General features: G+C 39.7%; 1 protein-coding gene across 3 annotated transcripts in view; it reads left to right on the top strand.

Moving 5' to 3' along the window:
- The window catches only part of NECTIN3 (nectin cell adhesion molecule 3), a 300,981-nt gene extending 281,065 nt beyond the window's left edge, over positions 1-19,916 (top strand). The window contains exon 11 of one of the 3 annotated variants that reach the window (XM_077884651.1): positions 19,889-19,916. In XM_077884651.1, the coding sequence (XP_077740777.1) occupies positions 19,889-19,901 (13 nt within the window). In that variant the 3' untranslated portion in view covers positions 19,902-19,916. The remainder of the gene's footprint in view (positions 1-19,888) is intronic. The other 2 variants (XM_077884657.1, XM_077884662.1) reach the window with 2 other exon arrangements.
- Positions 19,917-20,330: the final 414 nt, after the last annotated feature.

The following is a 20,330-nucleotide window of genomic DNA, read 5'->3' as shown; positions in this document are numbered from 1 at the left end:
GACATTTTAGTATGTATCTGATTGTGACATGATTCTGAGACTCATATCAGTTTTACAACTTTAACAACATTAGTTACCTAATATTCCTAGCCTGAATAGCTTTCTTTCCTTAAAAATGCTATCAGATCAGTAATACTAAACTTTCCTTAAAAATTCTATCAGATTAGTGATACTAAACTTTTTATCTTCCTCAGCAGATCAGAGTAAAATTAGAGATTCTTTCTGGGAATGATTCTCCATGGTAGGGTATTCATTCCCTCTAGGCGATGAGATAAAGGGAGTTGTGTACCTTGGAAATGGGTCTTTAGCTGGATGTGCCATTCTTTCAACTGACACTCTCTGGAATAGATGACTCAGTTTTAAGAACATCTATTGAGCAACTTGATTATATGGGGAATTGTGTAGTTCTGTGGGAGGACAAATATTGGCAAAATTGGTTTTGTATCCCTAAATAGTAGAGAATATATAGTGATAATGTCCAAAGTTCTATTACTAAAACCATCTGAAACCATCGTTGGGATAATGTGTAATTTGTGTTAGAATGTTAGAACACATTGCATTAATAAAATTTCTTTCTCAGATCCCAGATTTTAAAAAGCACAGAAATGCAGGGGGTACATGATGTGGCACTTTGCATTATTGCCAACTAAAATTTGGAAGAGTTCTGTAGGTCTCTGGGATCTGATAGATAATTTAATTTATGGAAAATGGTTATAGGTCTTTTTGAATTTTCATATTTTAGAAATTTATTTTCAAAATTATTCTAAATCTCAAACTACTTGAAATATATAAAAAAATATCCATACACCTCTTTTGGGGAAATTCACCATCAATGCCATTTACCCATAAGTCATTGACTAAAATGTGGGAATTAATTTATCTGTATTATGTGTCGGAGACAGTTAAACACTGATGCCGTTTTCCCCAATGAACTAGAATAGTTCAATAATTTTCCCACTTAGTAGTCTTTTTATTTTTTACCTACATAGTCTAATACAATTAATGCATTTATGGATTAGCCGTCTTAGACTGTGAAGCAGTTGTTCCAGAAACCCCACTAATCACTAATTACTGTAGATCCTTTTTGGAAAATCATTTTCAGTGTGCATACCCAGGGGCTTCTAATCTGGTTAAAGGATTTCCAAGTGGGATATGCAGCATTTCAGCCAATCTGTACAAACGGATGACTATGTAGCTAAGTGGCACTGAAACTTAATCAAAATCATATGTGCATAACCAAGACTTGTGGATTTATACACATTTTCTGGATGTGAATGAAAAGAATTGTTGAAGTGTGAGCTGGCACCAGACCAGCTTTGCAGTCTAACCCAAACCCCCATTGCCATATGCTTACTTTCTCTTGCTTCACAAGTATACAGTTTGTAGTATATCCTGATTTGTGCTTTATGTTTTCCAATATTTCTTTAGAACTAAGACTTGTTAACTGATAGAAAAGAGGAGAGTTTAGCTCCTCAGGAGAACTAAGGCTGATTTTGAGTTGTGACCATGGCTCAAATGCACCCATAATACCTCGTGTGTGTTGTCTTATGGCCAGCTCTGTTGTCTTCAGTGTGCATTTGGATTACTCAAAGACATTGTTAAGTGCAGATTTCTATTCCTGTCTCAAGAGATTTTTATTCCCATAAGTATGAGGTGAGGCCCCCCAACGTGCATTTTTAATAACATTTCAAGTGATTCAAAAAAGGTGGACTATAGAAAGACTGTAATAGGTTTGGTTTTCCAGATTTCCTCACTGCTTTATATTAGTTTTATTTGAAACTCAATTTTTTTAAAAAAAAGCCCAAATACAAAAAAACAGGTGCTAGCACTCATGCTTTGATATTTTAATTAGTTAAAAACCTTCTTTCTCCTTTCCCTCCCATTACACACTTCCTGTCCACTGGTCTATTGAATTTAAAATACCTGGCACTTTATTTTATGACACAAAATGAAAGGAATAGGCCAATAGATGCTCTGGTAAAAAAATAAGAAAGGCTAAAAATTCCTTTTTAATGCTTAATGCTATCGCAAAATGCATTTCCCCCACCTTCCTGGGTTCCATGTAATAAGCCCCTGCTAGAGAAAGACTTCTGCCTCCTTACCCTAAGTCCTAAGTTACTCCTTCCCAAGGAGGCAGAGTGAGGTGTCTGGTTAACAGGAGATGTGGGGTTATGTGTCTCAGTTGGAGGAAGATAATATATTAAAATCCATATGTAAAGGCGAGGGGTAGTCTCCCCTCTTCCCTATTCCAAGTGTGAAGCAGGACTTTAGGTAGGTGTGATTAGCCTGTGGATTCACTTTCCCCCTCAACGCCAGAACTGGACCAGGAGTGGGGATAGAAGAAGTTCTGATAAGTCCAGTGTGACTTTTCACTAATCTACATCATCCCAATAATTTATGAGCAATAAAGGTGATATTTTTTAAATCCACATATTCGACTCCTGTTTTCATCTCTCAATGTTTTTGAAGTTGGGTGGAAAAAGGGGAGTGTTATTTATTGACCTCTACCTTTCAGCCAGCCCCCCGGTACTTGGTAGATTGAAGCACACTAACATATTTGCATGTTTCCTTTTATATGACTTTCTACAAGTCAGTTCCTATCCATTTACATGGTCATGTATACTTGTTTTCCTACAAAATTTTCCACTAATGAAGAAAAGTATAAATTAATGGAAGTCTGAATGGAAAAGAACAATTTACCACTCTAAACCATGCCAGAAAAAAAGGCTCTAAAATACTGGGTAAATGTGAATAATTCTGTGCTAGCACTAAGCAGTTTAAACCAAGGCACCAAAAACACAGCAGTGAATTTCTGGCAACGTAAGAGAAAGAGAAACTTATATACAGAGTGTCCTCAATTTATATTTGTGTTAAGCTTATAAAGCCAACATCCCCCTGACCAGACTGGAGCTTATATTTTTAAACAAGCACAGCAGTTTCCCCCCAAACCCCAATCTTTATTCACTTCTCTTGAAACTGTTTAAAGGAGTCTCATATATATGATCTATGGCACCTCTTCCTAACCTCTCTTTTATCCTCCCTTCTCTAGCATTCCTATTTTGCAGAAGCCTTCCTCTCCCCTAGCCCAGAATTTTCTCTTTGATAGCATCTTAGCCTACGTACTCCTCTCTTATCACTGTGTCCTTCCAAAAAATTATGCCGCTGGCCCATCATATCTCCCTGTCAGGCAAAGCCCCACGGAGGTGGCTCACCTTTTTTTTTTTTTTTTTTTTTTTTGGATTGCTTATGGATTTTGGCTTTCATCCACCTGGGTACAGAAGAGGGAGTTATAGGCTAAGTAGGCATGCCAGATAATGTGTGGGAAGAGATGGCATGAATGGGCAGGGGTGGTGGGGAGGTTGAGGGAAAATTAGGAGCCTCTATACCTCAGTAATGTTATTGTTTCATTACCTTTGTACTGTGGGAAACTACCAGAACTGTCTGGATGCATATTAGCATGGCAGCCCATCTTCACAGAAAAGCATTTATGAGTTGACATTTTAATGCTCTGTGTTCACTTTTATGAAGTACACAATATTTGTCCAGGCTCCTGAATGGCTCTCTGTTCCTTCAGTTTGAGACCTTGGGAGATAAGGGAGTGGGGAACAGAGTCATCCACTGGATCTGCTGAATCTAGCTCTAACAATGCTGGGACCTGGGGCACAAAATAGATTTGGATCAACATTTTTCAGATTGTCCACAGATCCTTTTGAAGAATTGGATTCTTCCCCCATCACATAAACACACTCTGCGTAAATGGAATGTGCACTTAGCAAGTTTACTTATGTTTCTGTCCTTACATGTTCTGACTCACCTGCACTTTGAAAAGAAAATCAAGAAAAATGTTATCTTTGAAAATTTTCCTTTCAGGAGACCTCCTCTCCCCCTTCCCCCCGCCCCCAATAGCAAGTTTAGGACCAGAAGAGATTACCCCCGGGGTTTTAAGAACATCAATCAGTTTCACAGTTGGAGGCAAAACACTTCCTTGGGGAGCATTTCTTAACATAAAGCAGAATGCTTTGTTAGCCTCTGGCTGTGTTGAAAACCAGAATTCACTTTTCTATTCCTGTTCAGTTGTATTTTTCTTCATTTCCTTTTTCCCTCTTTTTCCTCTCTGGCTATTGAGCTGGGAGGCTCTGTGATGGCAAGGAGAAAAGTCACTGCCAGCCTTACCCAAAGACACTGGAGCACCAGTCAGAGCTGAAGTCCTGCCTATCCTTGTTCTCCTGACTAAAGCATGCTAAATCTTTTCTGAAACCCATAAGGAGGAAGTAATCGTATAAAGAAAAGCTGCTTTTAATTTCTGAGAAATTTATCTGTCTCTGTGTACTGATGTACCTACCTATTTATTGGAGGCACAAACCTGTTCAGGCACACAGGCACTGGAAATAGCATGGGTAAGGGTAAAACATAAAACACACAGTAGATGTCCATGGGCAAGCCCAGGCCATTTAACTTAACTGCTCAAATAATGAGATGATTTCTTAAACTTAGGTGAATGTTGTGATGATTATCATTCAGCCGTGATATTTGTGCAGGCTGATAAGGACATTTTTTACATCCTTAATGTAACCAGGAGGTCAAAATAGAAGGTTATCCCTTGCCTGGATTTTTCTGTTTTAAAAAAAAAAAAATCACAAGAGGGTTTGAGTAACCCTTATCTGTGTCTGCCTTACAGATAAAGATAGTATTTGTCTTAGAATTTGAGAAGTGGGGCTGTACATGCTCCTTAAGACTTTAAAAGAGTTCTAGTGATCAGCTATCACTGGTGCCTTTGGAGGGCAGTGCCAAGAAGGCCCTCTCTAACAGCTTTGGTGCCCCAGCAGTGGGAGCTTCCTATCCTCAGTTGTGTCTATCTAAAAACACCCTGTGGCCAGGTGACTAGATACAGGAGTCACGTCACTTCCTAGTATTAGTCCTTCCATGTGGGTTTTAGTTGGATTTTAACAAGAGCTGTTATTTACAACCCATGTGCCTTCTGTGGCAAATAGATTCCACCTGAGGATGCTCCTTTATTTTGCCAAACAAGGTAGCTGTAAGAATGCAATTTGAGGAAGCCAAGGTGTATGAATTTCTCATATTGGGTGGAAATGCTCTATTGGCAGTAGTAGTGGTAGTGCGTGGGGGCCCCTAGGAGTGAAGGCCACTGGAGCGATGCAGAATGAGCAGTGCTGGGGGGAGTTGGAGGAGACAGGGAGAGAGCAGCCAGAGGGGGGAAAAACCAGGAAAGGAAACCTTCCCTTCAACTTCCTGCAACGGCTCCAGTGAAGTCTACTTTTGACTTTGGGTTCACAGGATTGGATTTGTAGGTTTGGGGAAGAAGGGGCTTGGGAGTCTGGTTGCAGCAAAGGCTGAGAGCAGCCTTGGGGCAGAAGAGTAAAACAGGCTGCCTTAGGAAGCCCAGATGTAATCTGTGTATACCAGTACCAAGATATTTGTCCATCTGTCTATCTAGAATACACAAAAATATAAAAACAACTAGACTGGCTTTTTTTGTGTGTGTGCTATTTACATGGTATTTAAAAAATAAAAAACCTTAGAGCAGTGAATATTAACCCAATCAGCCATGATGTATTTGCACTGAAAGAACCAGTTCAATTTCTGATTTAATTCATGGAGTGGATATTAGCATTATACAATCTATATCGCTCAACCAAACACATGCTTTTGTGAAATTTTTCTTTAGTATTATTATTGCTACCTTCCTCCCTTCATTTCATTGATAGAACTCTGCATCTCCCCCTGCCTAAATGTCTCCCTTCCTTCATCAACTTAACACTGTCACCAGTATAGTTTCCCCAAGCAACGACAAAGATTCCGTTAGAGCCACAGGCACTTCACAGGCTTAAATCTCAGAAGTCTGTGTGTAAATCAATTGTTTCATAGTGTGGTTGCATTCTTCCCTTTGAAACTATATTATAAATTGTGTAGCAGACTTCATAAATCTGTGACCTAAAAACCCTTTAAAATGTGTTCTCTTCATGTGGTGAGATGGATCTTTTTTCTTCTCCTGAGCCTGGCATATATTTAACTAGGTTAACTGAAATAGGCCTTTAGTAATGGAACTCAAGCCAGGGAAGGAGACACTCTTTAATAAAGTTAGTACACAGAAAAGGCCCACCTGAGCAGTGGGGCAGGTCTCAGTCCAGGTGTAAGGGCAGGCAGGATGCCAAGGAGGGCAGGAAAGCAAACGGGTTAGCCAAATAATGTGCCATGAGGTTGGAGGAGAAGAGAGAAGACCAAAGAAGGAGTGGTTTCCCTGGTAACTGGATGTGGTGGTCACATGGGATTGCCTCAACTGGAGAAGTTCTACCCTGCGCCCGTTAACTCAGGGACAGACATGGAAGGGCAAGCAGAAAAGAGAGAAAAGCAGGGCTAGTCAAGAAAGGAAGGAAGTTTTAGCAGTAGCTGTGATTATGTGACTTAAAATTTGTTTCTGGGAACCTTTCTGTGTAGTAGTACACTCTGTAAAACCCCTGAACTAGTCCTAGCACGAAATTCACAGAAAATACTTTATTCTGCAATATATCTGACATCAGCTTTGACTGTGAAAGCCCAAGACTTGTCAGTTATAAAGGCAGAAATTGCATGTACCTATGAGAGTATTTACCTTTTGCCAACTCCAAGGAAACAAAAATGAGTAACTCAGTTATGAATTAATCTTATAAATAGAGCTTAGAATATATCACCGGATGCATTCTTTGACATTTCTGATATCAGTACCATTTATCCAATTACTTTAGGGCTCCAAGATGTGAATAATGGTAGACACAATTCGAGGTAAACCAATCTACAATTTCTTTTTTTTTTAAATATTTTATTTATTCATTTAGAGAGGTGGGGAGAAGCAGAAAGAAAGTCCCAAGCAGACCCCACACTGAGTGCAGAGCTGCACGCCAGGCTTTATCTCACCACCTGATATCATGACCCAAGAGGAAATCCAGGATTGGCTGCTTAACCATCCAAGCCACCCAGGTGCCCCCAGTCTGCAATTTCTATCAAAAGGAGAGAAGGCTGACAAAAATGTATTTAGTCCCGAGGCTTCTCGGGAGCGAGTTTTCCAAATGTCTTGGGTCCACAAGCACCTTTTGTGAAGTGAAGGGAGATAAGGAGGGAAACAGCACAAGAAGACTTTATTGCCCTGAACTTTCATTTTAGGCCATTTTTTCAGTGGTTTAGAAATATGCAGAATTAGTGTTACTCAGCTTGGTTGGCAGTTTATGCTAACAGAACCCCAGTTGTGGGTGTGGTTACCATGGAAGACACTCATACAACACCCTCAGGCTGTGCTCCTGAGCAAGGTGGGAATGACAATATAAACTGGTAAGAATGGCTGGGAAATCAAATTGGCATAGGCCCCTCTGTAAGGAGCAATAATCACCTCATTTACAAAGGAGAGCATCTCTTCATGCCCCTGGCCACCATTTTCTTCAATATCTCCATAGAGGGATTCAGTCCTCCATCCCACCTAACCAGGAAAGTTGTGATATCGCCTAGAAGGGACAATGTGGGATGGTGGTTATCTTTACCAGTGGCCACCGGTCTGTCAGCTTTTTCTCTGAACTCTCCCCTCCTAATCCAAGTTCTAAATTACCACTGGTGTATTAATCATTACATCTTTATGATCCAAATAGGGAGAGACACCCCTGTTCATTATTCCTCAAGGCATGAGATAATCACAAAGCTCCTGAATATAGTGCTTTTAACTGAAGAATTAGGAATAATGGATTGAAATTACAGTAAAGAAATCATTTAAAATCAAGTGTTACTATCAGCATTCTTTAAATCTTTCTTCCAACCCCACCACAGAGATATGTTGCAGATAGACTTCTTTAGGAAGCAGAATGTAAGACAAAGTTTAGTGTGCAAGATAGGAGTGCCCTTGGGATGGAAGGTAGAAGGGAAGGTAAAGAAGCAGCATTAGGCAGAGAGGTTAGGCTGTGATGCATCCCTGTGAAGGCTTCAGATGACTCCATGGAGAACTCTGAACCTGGGATGGCCCTTCAAAGTTACCTCGAGTTGGGGCAATAGGGAGAGACGCCTTTATACTGCTGTGTCATGAGAGCCGAGGTGCTTCAGAAGGATGCCACTGGGTGAGGTAATGCTCTTCAGTCTAGCCTGTTTTCAAAGACAGCTGACAGCTGAGGGCTTTCTGCCAACAATCCTCCTACCAGCTGGAAGAAGTCTTTGATTCCTAAAAGGGTATCCATGGTGGGGCATTCCATTGTCTACCACAGTTGGCTTTGACTAGCTCACTCTCTCCTTGTACATGGCTGCAGCCGTGTGGCTGGATACCACTTTCTCTGTACTGAGCCCTCTTTTTCATCATCCTCTCTTCTCTCTGAGTCCAGGGAAGCTCCCCAAATCCCAAAGTCAGAGTATTGAAGGAAAAGTGACAACTTCCTGTTATTTATTGCTTTATCTTAGACTTTCCACTCTAGGCTGAGTACTGTGTCTTGCCTTTAGGAACCAAAATTTCTATTAATGTAGTTCTCCTTAACAAAAGCTTCTCTTTAGGACCACAGAGAACAACCAAAACTTTGAGATTTCCTTAATGAATCAATAAATTCCATATTAAATTCTTAGGTTATGTGCCCAAGATCAAATTCATTGCTTCTTTCACTTGTCTACACTGAATTTTAAATGAAAATGATAGGCTGGGACTGATGAAGAATTATTCTCTCCACTTCCAGAGCAAATTAAAAACAAGAATAAATTTATTTAATTTCAAAGATTTAATGATAGACAAAATACATATAGTATAGCATCCTTAATACATTTTTCTTTCACCCCCTCATCAATATTAAATGCTACTTAAACAGCTTATATTTTTTTACCTTCTCTGTATCTATGAGATACATTACTGAATATGAGTAAGATTTACACTGCCTCTTCTTAAATAAAAATTAAAATTCACATCTGGGAAACAAACAAAAAGAAGAAAATCAAAGCATAAAACTTTAATCAGATGAAAGCTTTTCTTCTTGAGTATTCAACAATATCTGGGACAGTTAAATTACATTTCATTGACATCAAGTTACATTGCAATCTCCCAACATCACATAATGATAATCCAACTCACTTTCTTAAGCATCACAAACAATACTCCTGTTTAGATGTTCCTACACAATTTTAAATATATGCAAGAATTTATGTTTATATGCTGATTTGATATGCTGGTCAATGAAATCGTTAGAGAAGTATATAGTTTCTAGGTTGTCACTACAGATATAGATATGAAAAAAGCACTTAAACTTTTTTTATAAGGTAATTTTTCTTGAACCACGAGTTAAGTCTCTGATATACTCAGGTTATACTAGTTTACTATGGCTTTCTTTGACTTAACAATAACTTGTTAAAACAATGTTAAAAAAAAAAACTAATACTTTAGAACAATTTGATTCTATTTAACAAAAAACTGGTTCCATCTTTAAATATGGAGCCTAATCCTAATTCATAAAGTCCCAGTTGTGTGTATATTTTAATTTCTTTTTTTCCCTTCTCAATACAGATAAAAGTAACTAAAATAAATTAGCGTTCAATACTAGTAAAGTGATCGGACTTCACATACATATATACATATTTGTGTTGTGTGTGTGCATGTACATATATACAAAAATAATGTATTCTTTTAAAAAATGGTTATCAGTGACTAACATAATTCTACTTGACAATGAGATTTCATTCAATCAGTTTATTTTCTATATACAAAGAAATACTCAAAACATTTGTGACCTAGTGGATTATAAATGTAATATCATGATTCAGGGGTAATTTTGGAGACATTACAAATGTTTATTAGTACTACATTTTATGAAGACCTTGAAAAATATAAATATAAAAAAAGAAAAATATAAATATGGTAGCCACTTTTGAGGTTGTGTTATGTTCTAGCTACTTTGTATACAGTATCTCATCAAATCCTTATAAAAACTCTACAAGCTATTATTGGTAGTGTTATCTTTTACATATGAGAAATTTGAAGCTCAGGGAGGATAATCGATATACCAAAGTGAAGGAGATGATGAGATTTTAATCCAAAACTCCTTGGCCCCAAAGACCTTAGTATTTTCACTCTTCAACCATGATGAAGCTCAGGAGTCCATCTTCAAAGAACTGTCTAGTCCTGGGCCTTGGAATGGTCAGTTTGGCATTTTTAGCCATTATCACTTACTCTCTTAATTCAGTAAACATTTTTATACCTACCACTAGATGCTAGGAAATGTGACAGGATTCAGTGTGGCCAAGCCAGCTGCTTTTGTGTGTACGGCTTAGGTAGTTGATTTGGGGGGTGATACTTGACTGTGGGGAATTTGTTCACGTCATTCAATCCTACTTGTAAACATATTTCTGGGGTGGTTTTAGAGAGGAGCCTGCTTAGAAACATGAGATTAGTCCTGGTAACACCTTAAAGTGTCAGTAATCTTTTCCTTTCCATGAGAAGAAGATGAAATCATTTAAAGCATGGGAAGAAATTTTATGTTGGCACAGAAAATTGAGGAAAAAATGTGTATTCATTAACTTCCTAATCTAATTGAAAGGACACCTGCAGGTTTTATTGATTAGGCATCTTAGCAATAACTCTGCTGCCTTAATTAGTTCTCTTATAATTGCATGGAGATTAATTTTCACTCTGAGTATCAAATCACAGAAATCAAATAAAAATATTTATTGAGTGTCTTCTTAGTGTGAGTCATCATGAAATAAGAATTGGAAAAATCTAATGAGTTCATCACATTTGTCCTCCATTTAAGAATAATGTTATTTGTCTTCTCCTGTATTTCTTCCAGGATTTTGTCTAATGTGATTTTGACTATCTTATTCTAAGTCACAAATTTTGCCAAATAACTTTGTTTTTCCAGATGAGCAGCCAATTCTTTTTTCCACTTGGAAAACCCTCTTACTCTTACCTGGAAAACCCTCCATTCTATTGTAAGCACTAACATTAGCACGTAGTAGAGTAGCCAGCTCCATTCCCCATCCCATTAATAGCTCTCTGATTTTCTTTCCCAGAATCTCCCTACATCACTCTCAGCCACAACAGATAATGGATCTAGCACTAATCACAGACTCCAGCAAAGACCAAGGTAACCTAAGCAAAACTAGTTAAAACTTTGTTCACCTGCATTTGTTTAGGGATGGGAATGCGACCAACTGAGTTAATGAGAACCTTTCCTCAGGATCTTCTAGAATTATCCAGGGGGAAAAACTCTCTTTAACCTTAGAAGATCTCAGTCTGCATCTGTTGGGTGCCACTGTGTGGAGAAAGCCTGTCTGTGAGTAAGGCCAAGACAGGGGAAGGCAGAGATAAGGAAGGAGAGAAGAAAATTAGACGCTAGGATTAGCTTACATCATTCAGCCTTTGACTGGAAATTGATGTATTCCTGAACTTTTGTAATAGATGAGCCAATAAATTGCTGTTCTGAAATAGCAAACTGAATTGGGCTTCAGTACTTATAACTGAAAACCGCATGATAAATATACACGGATCTGCGTGAACAAATGCATCAGTGGGAAGGAAGAGATAGCACCACCCTTGTCGTACAGTCCTTGCTCTTCTCATCTATTCTGTCCAGGTCTTTTGTAGCATCTCCCTCTAACATGCTGCCTTGCCTTCAGCATCTTCACCAAGGTGCTCATGGGGAATTTAGTTTGGAAAAGTTTCTCTTTGTAATCTGCTGTATACCTGAGCTACCACTGGTTGAATAAGTTTGGGATCTGCCCAGACCACCTGAAATGGGAATGGTGCAGGAATTGCATTTGTATGAGATCATTCATTCTATCTTAGGACTTTCTTCTGTAGTGCTCCGAAGCTGTCACATTACTTTGTTCCTATAGTTCGCTGAATCTTGACAGCTGTCAGGCAAGACTTGATGCAGTGACAATACAATCAATTAATATGCCTGCAAAGATACTGGGAAAGAAGATGCTGGCTTCTTTCTAGCATATGAATTCACCTGTCTTCACCAAGCACTTATTAACTATTCTGTTTGGAAAGTCCCTCACAAAGTGACAGATTACAAGGGTCTTCGGACAAGATTTTGATGAGTTTTGTCTGGCTTGTCCAGTTGTGCCAGTGAATCTCTCAGATTGCTTAGCATCATTCACACTGATGCGGTCGTGTGCTGTGGTTACAGACTCATCTGGAATGGTGTTCCTTTCTTTCAGGGCTCTTACTTACTCCAGTCTGTGGCTATGCATTGTGTGTTTTTGACGAAGGCCTAAATACCTGTCTACACCATAAGCTCCATGAGGCGAACTCATCTTTGAATCTGTAGTACCCAGCACAGTGCCTGGCATATGAAGACATTCTGTGAACACTTGTTGAAGGAAAGGATGCATAAATGATGAAAAGAACAAAAAGGGAATAAAGTCACATTTCAGGAGATGGACTGAAGACCTATTTGGTAAAAAACAAAACAAAACAAAAACAGAATATACATGCAGTGAGATACAGGAATCTCTTTCAATGAGAAAGAGTACAAATTCTATCCATGGACCCCCTTGTGCCTACTCTTCCAACCCGAGGAGGAGCTGCCTCACAGGAAAACTGCAGTAAAGGCTAGAGTACCCATACTGCTCTGAGAATGGGAGTCTTCACAAAGGTCTTGCTGAAAAGGAGGTGAGATGAGACAGAAGGAGAGATGTTCTCAGATGCATTGGTCTTGGTGCTAGAAAGGATTTGAGAAGACCACCTTGCATAGCCTCCAGCCTTTTACAGGAATGTTTGCATTCAGAGATGTGGCAACCATAAGGGTTTGGTGACTTTCATGAATGTCAGAGTCATGCTTATCTACAGGAAATGGTTTCAATCTATTCCAGAAACAAGCAAATGGAGACTCATCTTAGAGTACAATTAGGCAAGTTCCCTGTTAGCCTAAAGATGGATGCCCAAACTTTTTGAAACTTCTTTGAAAATAACGGATGGGAGTGGAGAATGAATCACCATGTCTGTCCACACTGGGGGAATTTCCCACAGCTGTGATGCGGCAGCAAGACAAGCGGTGGGGTTAGTGTGGAAAAAGGTGTAGGGGTGTAAGAGTTACATAGGGTGGTTCAAATTCTCTCCTGAACCAGTAACAGCAGCAACACCACAAAACACAGAAACCCCAACATTCATTGCCTCAGCGAAGGCAGTTAAATCACACGTGTAATGCAGAGCATGGCTGGATGTGTGGTTTCAACACTGTGCTGATGGAAAGCTCTCTGGAGGAGATCCTGCCAGCAATGTTGGAGATCCACAAAATGGCTGTGAAAATGAGCTCAGCGCTGCCCAGACACTTTCACCCACACCCTGCCATGAAAGGACACATGTTGCAGGAAGGAGGGAGACATATGCTTCTCTGCCTGACTGAATCCTAAATAGAAAAAAACACTTCCTGAAGGGAGGAGAGCAGTGTGAAGACTGGCTGACAGCACCAGAGCATTGCAGACATAGAGAGGAACTGAGACCCTTTCCCATCAGGATCGTTGAAAATCCACAGAGGATCTGGGGGGCTCACCTTCTCTTTTTAACCCCTGGGGAATGCAGAGGCCAGAAGCAGTCTTCTGAAGGATACAAGGGTCAGAATGGTTCAGAGGGTCTGTCGTGGGGGTCATGGGCCTGAGCAGTCAGGGAGCAGCCCTGGGTCAAGTCCTCTTGCTGCTTCACCAAGGGAGCTACAGGTGATTGCACACAGGAAGCATTGTTGAGTGAGTCCTAATGTGTGAAGAGAAATGTAGATCAACTGGTGACCCGTCCTTGAGGGCACTGCGAAATGTGGCACAGCCAAGCTCCAGCCAATGAGGAACAGCTTCACCAAAGTGGTTCATAATCCACATTCAAAATGGGCTCTGGGAGGCAGAGCTGGTAAGGGGACAGGGCAGGCCTATTGATGTGGAATGGGTAAGGTCTGGAGGGTGGGGACAATGTCTTCCTTCCCCAGCCTGGAATGCACAGGCAAGTACAATATGTTTTTTTTAATCAGCAGTGAATGGTAACATTCTTGCTCAAACAGACAGAGAAAGAACTGTTCTGCTTCCATCCCCTTACCAGGCCATAATGGGCTGAGACACCAAGCAAGTAACAAGCAATAGCAATGGCAGGTTTCTTCGTGGAAAAGCAGCTTTGCTGCAGGCCTGTACCTGAGCATGCCAGGTATGCTGTTGAGAATGTGCTTCCAGGTGCTCCCTCACCTCCTTTCCAAATGCAGGTTGAGGGGTCCGCCTGGCTTCTTCTAGACCCATGCTTTGTGAACTTTATTTATAGACCACTAGGGGATGTTGTTAAAATACAGCTTCTGATTCAGCAGATCTGGGGTAGAGCCTAAGACTCTGCATTTCTAAAGAGTGCCCGAGACCACGCTTGGAGTAGTAAATTTGTGGACCCATAGTTTCCAAACTTTGCGGCACATTGGAATCACCTGGGGATCTTGTTAAAGTGCAGATTCTGATCCAGCAAGTCTGAACTGGGGCCCAAGGGTCTGCATTTCCGTCAAGTTTCATGATGATCAGTGCTGCGTCTCTGCAGGCCATACTTTAAGCAGCAAAGTCTTAGACTGCTAATGTATGCCCAAGACTTGCTTGGGGAACTAACAAAAATGCAGATTCCTGAATCTCCCCCCCCCCCCCGCCCGCCCCGCAACTCCCCCACCAAACAGAGTCTGAGAAACTCTTTCTAGGAGAGTCTGGAAATGCAAAGCTTGAGATTTTTTGTACTTCTATGAAAGTTATAATTAAAGAGAAGAAAAAATAAATGTTGGCTTTTTCAAAATCTTTTTACTTTACTCTATATTATGACAATTTTTGCATGCTTGTACTTTTTCACATTTTTATTAGATCCTGGAGGAAGCCTGTCACTCACATAAGCAGAGAAAGGTTGTCATTGGATGCCATCATTGTCAATCATCTTAGATCAAGTGCAGGAAGCAGGTCACCTCAGTGGAGATAGATTGTTACTAAGTTGTGGGCTTTGTTGGGGAAAACACACACACACACACACACACACACACAAAACCTTGAGTGATGTAACTCTTTAGGTTCTGAAACTTTCAAGCCACGGATTTATAGGGAGTCTATGCATTACTTGGGCTATGGCAAGAATGGGAGTCTTTGGCTAAGAATTCCCTCAAAGAGCAGGTTTGGACAGGGGAACAGGAATCTGCATTTGTGCGAATGATTTATTTGCTCCTTGTGCACACTTTGAGAAACACTCTAGAAAAAGGACATTGTGTGAAATGGTTCTGTAATGTTCAGTTCTCTCTCCCTCTCTCTTTTTTTTTTTTACACTTAGTAAGTAGTGTAGTAATTTTCAAACTGCTCCTGAGAGTCTTGTGGATCCACAGAGGTGTCTCTGGAGCCACCTTACCAGAAGCCAGCCAAGAATCTCAAGGCCCTAGTTCTTTGTACCTTGATCCCACATCAGAACATCTGAGCTTTTATATATATAGTCATTTATAAAGGGGTAGCCCCTAAGAGTTCATCTGAAAAAAAAAAAAAAAAGAGTGCCACTGTTAACAGGAAAACAAAATAAAATGCCACTGTGAGCAGTAACAACTTGAAAGTCTCTGGACCAAATGAGTTCATGGTAAAGCTCCCTGTGTCAGGCTCCACCTGCCCCTCTGCCTTTGTCTTTCCATTTTGCTGGAGCTCAATTTTCTATGAACCTCACCTGCAGACCTGCTGGTGCCTTTGCCAATCCTGTCTGGAGCAGCGAGCTTCCACCCTCTGGTGTGCGTTGGATTCCATGGGGCTACCTGCCACAGTGCCTGGGCCCTGCTGCCACTGGCAGGTTGCTGTGGCCCCTACTGACGGCTTGGGCGGGTGCCCAGTTTCCTGGGGAGAGGCAGTAAGGCTTAAGAGGAAAGGCTTTGAAGTCAGACAGACTCAAAATCTAGCTCTGACTCTGCCTCTTCTTAACTCTTTGATCTTAAGCAAACTGTCTCATGTTTTCAAGGTCTGCTTTTCAAGTACGAGCATAAGAACATTCACTTTTCAAGGTTGTTATAGATTCAATTAAATATGTAAAGAGCCTGGCGTAGTATCTGGTATTAGAAGGTGCTGCATGAGTGGTAGCTTCCTTTTAATTGCAGCTTAAGGCTTGTGCTGCCAGAGTGTCCTTGGTGCTGATGTAACGTCACTAGACATCCCAGACTTCCCAGGGGTTTCATACTTAGTTTCAGATTGGAATTGGAAGTTATTTGAAGGTAAAAGATATTTAATGTGGTGGCATTTAGTTAAGTATAAAATATTTGACAAATGTCTCCTCATAAAAGATCAGAAGGAAAAAAATTAACCGAGAGCTAGGAAGGTTTGAGGAGTATAATGGAGAAGTTTGGGGGAATCAGACATCAAGTAGGAGCTTATTGTCTCTCCCAGGTTCGTAGAAACCTTCACCCAAATTAGCAGCAGTTTTTACCCAGGTTATAAAACACGTAGTGCCAATAATATATCATTTCAGTTTGAGTTCACCGTTTTGACTCCTTATAAGGAATTCTGTAGTAACATTAGACTTTCAGATTCAAATCGCAGGGCGACCTACTTAACTATTACCGTTGTCATCTGAATTCTGTTGAATGCTTCAATGGCTAGGTAGTAGGTTAAGCATGTCACACACTGATTTCCTGTAGGAAGCAACAACTCTCTGTCTTAGGTGGTGCCATTCTCCTTTTGCAGGGGTGGACACCGAGGTCTGCAGATAAAGGGCTTGGCAGGGTAACACAGCTTGTGAGTGGCAGGGGGACACTGGAACCCTGGTTGTCAGACTCCCAAGTCCACCCTGAACCTCCGTAGGCCCCAAGCCACTCAGTGCCTTTCTGTCAAGGCTTAAGCAGAAGATGGAAAACAGAGCTCTTCCTAACCCAGTAATGGACCTCTGTGTGTCTCTGGTTCACTATTCTCTCAATTAGCAACAATTCAACTTGCAATGATGGGCATTTGAAAAAAATCTAAGTAATTGAAAAATCAAATTACTTGATTTTGAGGGGGCAACAGAATGCTTATATTTCCAAGACAGAGACCATTTCCCTTGACATAAATATAGTGTTTATCAGTACTGAATGCTTTCACCAAGTGGATGACATGTGTTGTTGCATGTGACATGCAGGTCACCCCCATTATGTCCCATGAGACATCATCACCCCCATGGAGCCAAGGCATAGACATTTTGAGTTACTTTATTTTTTTAAAGATTATTTATTTATTTATTATTTATTTATTTATTTATTTATTTATTTATTTATTTATTTATTTAAGAGAGAGGGAGAGCGAGTGAGTGAGTGAGCACATGAGCAGGGTGGGAGGGGCAGGATGAGAGAGGGAGAAGCAGACTCCCTGCCTAGCAGGGAGCCCAATGTGGGGCTCGGTCCCAGGACACCGAGATCAGGATCTGAGCTGAAGGCAATACTTAACTGAATCACCCAAGTGCCCCTTGAGTTACTTTAATGTGGTCACTTTGTAAGGAAGTGGTAGAGACAGGAATCCAACCCTGATTAACCTGATTCTTAAGCTTGTGCTCTTTACCTCTATACCATATTGTCTTTAGTTTTTGTAAAAAATAATTTTCTCATTCACTTTTATCTTCATTCGATATTAAGTAACTTGAAGCCTTACTTTTTTTTCTATTTCCTTTCACTTTCCTACAGGGTACAGTTCAAAGTGGTCCACACAGCAGGAGCTCTGAGTGACTTCTGAGATCTGCTTTACAAGGGCGTAAGGGGAGGTGGATTTATGACCTGAATCATACCACTAACCACATTTGTTTTGTCCTGCTGATTCTTGAGGACAAACACTCTCCCATAGAGGAATCTCATCAGTCTTTCAAGATGTGTGATTAGCTCTTCTTAGGCATGTGGTTTATCAGCCCACTTTTGTATCTTCTAATACGCATGGACTGATTTACATGACTATCCCTGAGATAATGAATTGTTACGAAACACAGATGACTTGAAGAGTTTCTCTGAATGGAAGTACGCCAGGCTACGATCCATGCCATCTTGTTTACTCTTCATTCAGAACACTCATCAGCTGAATGACAGTGCTTTTGCTTTACGCCATACAGATGTTAGTGTCTTATCTACATTCCTTGACTCTTTATTGTCCTTGAAAAAAAATAAATAAACACAAGGCAACAATCTGGTTTCCTTTTAAACTTTCTTTCTGAAAACTCTCCTCTTCTTGAGTCCCTATTTATAGTTCTTGGTAACCATTCATTTATTAATTTTTTTTTTCACTCACCAAATACCTATAGAGTCCTGAGTACTAAGGTAGACCCTGAGTCACAAACACAGAGATGGTTTTCACCTTCATAAAACTCACAGTTCTATTCACTTAATAAACGTGTGCCTCCTTGTGGCATTGAAACACACAGGCACACATTTTATAGTGTTAACAAAATTTCAGCTGAGCTAATTTGAACATGGAATTGGCTTTATTAAGCGAATCATGAATACCAAGTGGATAGGTTGAAACTGTTATTAAGTCTTGGTTTGCTGTTGCGATGGGCAAACAACTCCATATGGGGCTTGTTTATCTCTTTTTTAATGATTTATTCATTTTCATAATGTCGATTAGTAAAATTTATTAAGGTTTCTTACAAAGTCTGTCTCATTTAGTCCTCAAAGCAACTCAGGAGGTAGTGATTACTGTCAGACAATGTATAAATGAAGGAAATGAGATTTGGGGGGATAAATAATTTACTTAACTAACAGAGGCAGTAAGTGGCAGGTTTGGGATTTTAACCTAGTTCTTCAGCAGAAAAATCCAATTCAATGTCCTTTCTCAGTACTATGGCAACATCACTTTAGTTAGTGTTGCTTCAAACTGGCATTTACATTTTTACTTGGCTTTTAAAATCTTTTCATCTCATTTCTCCATACTGAGTGTTCACAGATCTCTTATGCATAATTATTGATACAATGCTGGAAAGCCCTTTTAGTTAGTTGGATTATCTTCTGCTCTACATTCCAAAAACTGCCTCACTATAGCTCATCACAGCACTTCTTCTGTGATCTATCAAAGTTCAGGACTTCTTAGATGATGGTTATGATTATCTGTGAAAAACATTGAAAGTTACACTGAAAGTTGTTCATGTTTTTAATGTAGCTGTATAATCAAATTCTTGTGTGAACTTAGTAGTGTGATAAGGATGGTGGTTGCCTTTTATTTCCATTTGACTTGTTTTTCAAATATTAGGCTAGTCCAACAGAAGAAGCCTTTATGTAATATGAGAACAAGTTATATATGCTCTCTTGAGCCCTATGCAATAGAGAGGAAGCAGGAGGAACTAGATTGGCAAATGAGTTCTAAACACTGTTAAGGTTCTCTTGAATCTTAACTTAACCATGTCTAGGAGGACACCATTGCAGAGACTATGTTAACATTAAAAGATCTTTGCTAAAATAATAGTACAATGTGTCTGAAAAGCTACTAAGGATTGTGACAAGGTAATATAAAAAATGTTATATAACATAAGTTATATGAGGGTTCTTATATGTTCTTGCAATGGGGTTTGATAACAGGATTAGAATGAAAATATAGATTTCTGCTGCCTTAAATGGTTTTTGAAGTAACAGAGATAAATAATAATTTAAAAAATTAATTCCTCTTGAAGTCAAACTAACATAACCCTGATTCAGAATATCCTTTGGTTTTGTAGTTCATGTGGAATAAATATTCTCTAATTGGAACTTGGCTTTTGAACCAGTTGATAACAAGCAACTGTTTCATAATACTTTAAATCTATCACTCTAAGTGGTCTCAATTATTGTGAAAGTACATGGCATTTATTCAAAGCACATTTATCGTGCATCTACTATAGGCATAAGTATGAGATTTTAATTGCATATGGTTTGGCTGCTGCCACCATGCTCACTTTCCCATTGATTGAAATCTATCTTTAATCTTTCCATAGGATTAATATTTAGAATGTCAGCAAGTTCAACCCATTGCCTCTCTGAATACATTTATCTTCTTACCAGGGTAAGTGCAATTTTTTTAAAGAATAAATGGGGTGTGTTTCCATGACTCTACATAGTTTCTGGTCCCTGGAGTATCCATTGGCTCCATTCTTTCTCAGCAACTGCACTCTAAAGCAACTGCAAACTTGTCTTAATCAAGTGTTCTCCTGATTCCAAGACCTAGACCATATTTTACTTATAGTTTTTAACTCCCTTTAACTCTGAGTTGCAGTTACTATGTATTGTCTATGTTTCTTCCCCATCTTGCCATCCATAAAATTAAAGGGATCATTCATGTTTAATACTTGCCAACACCTTGGCCAACTATATGTATATAACCTTGTACCAAGAGTTATAACTAATGGCTACCATTTGTTGGGGGCTTATTATGTGTCG

This window comes from Canis aureus, chromosome 35, assembly GCF_053574225.1.
Source record: "Canis aureus isolate CA01 chromosome 35, VMU_Caureus_v.1.0, whole genome shotgun sequence".
Classification (NCBI taxonomy): domain Eukaryota; kingdom Metazoa; phylum Chordata; class Mammalia; order Carnivora; family Canidae; genus Canis; species Canis aureus.
Note: the sequence above shows the minus strand (reverse complement) of the source record. Positions and strands in the feature narration are given on the sequence as shown.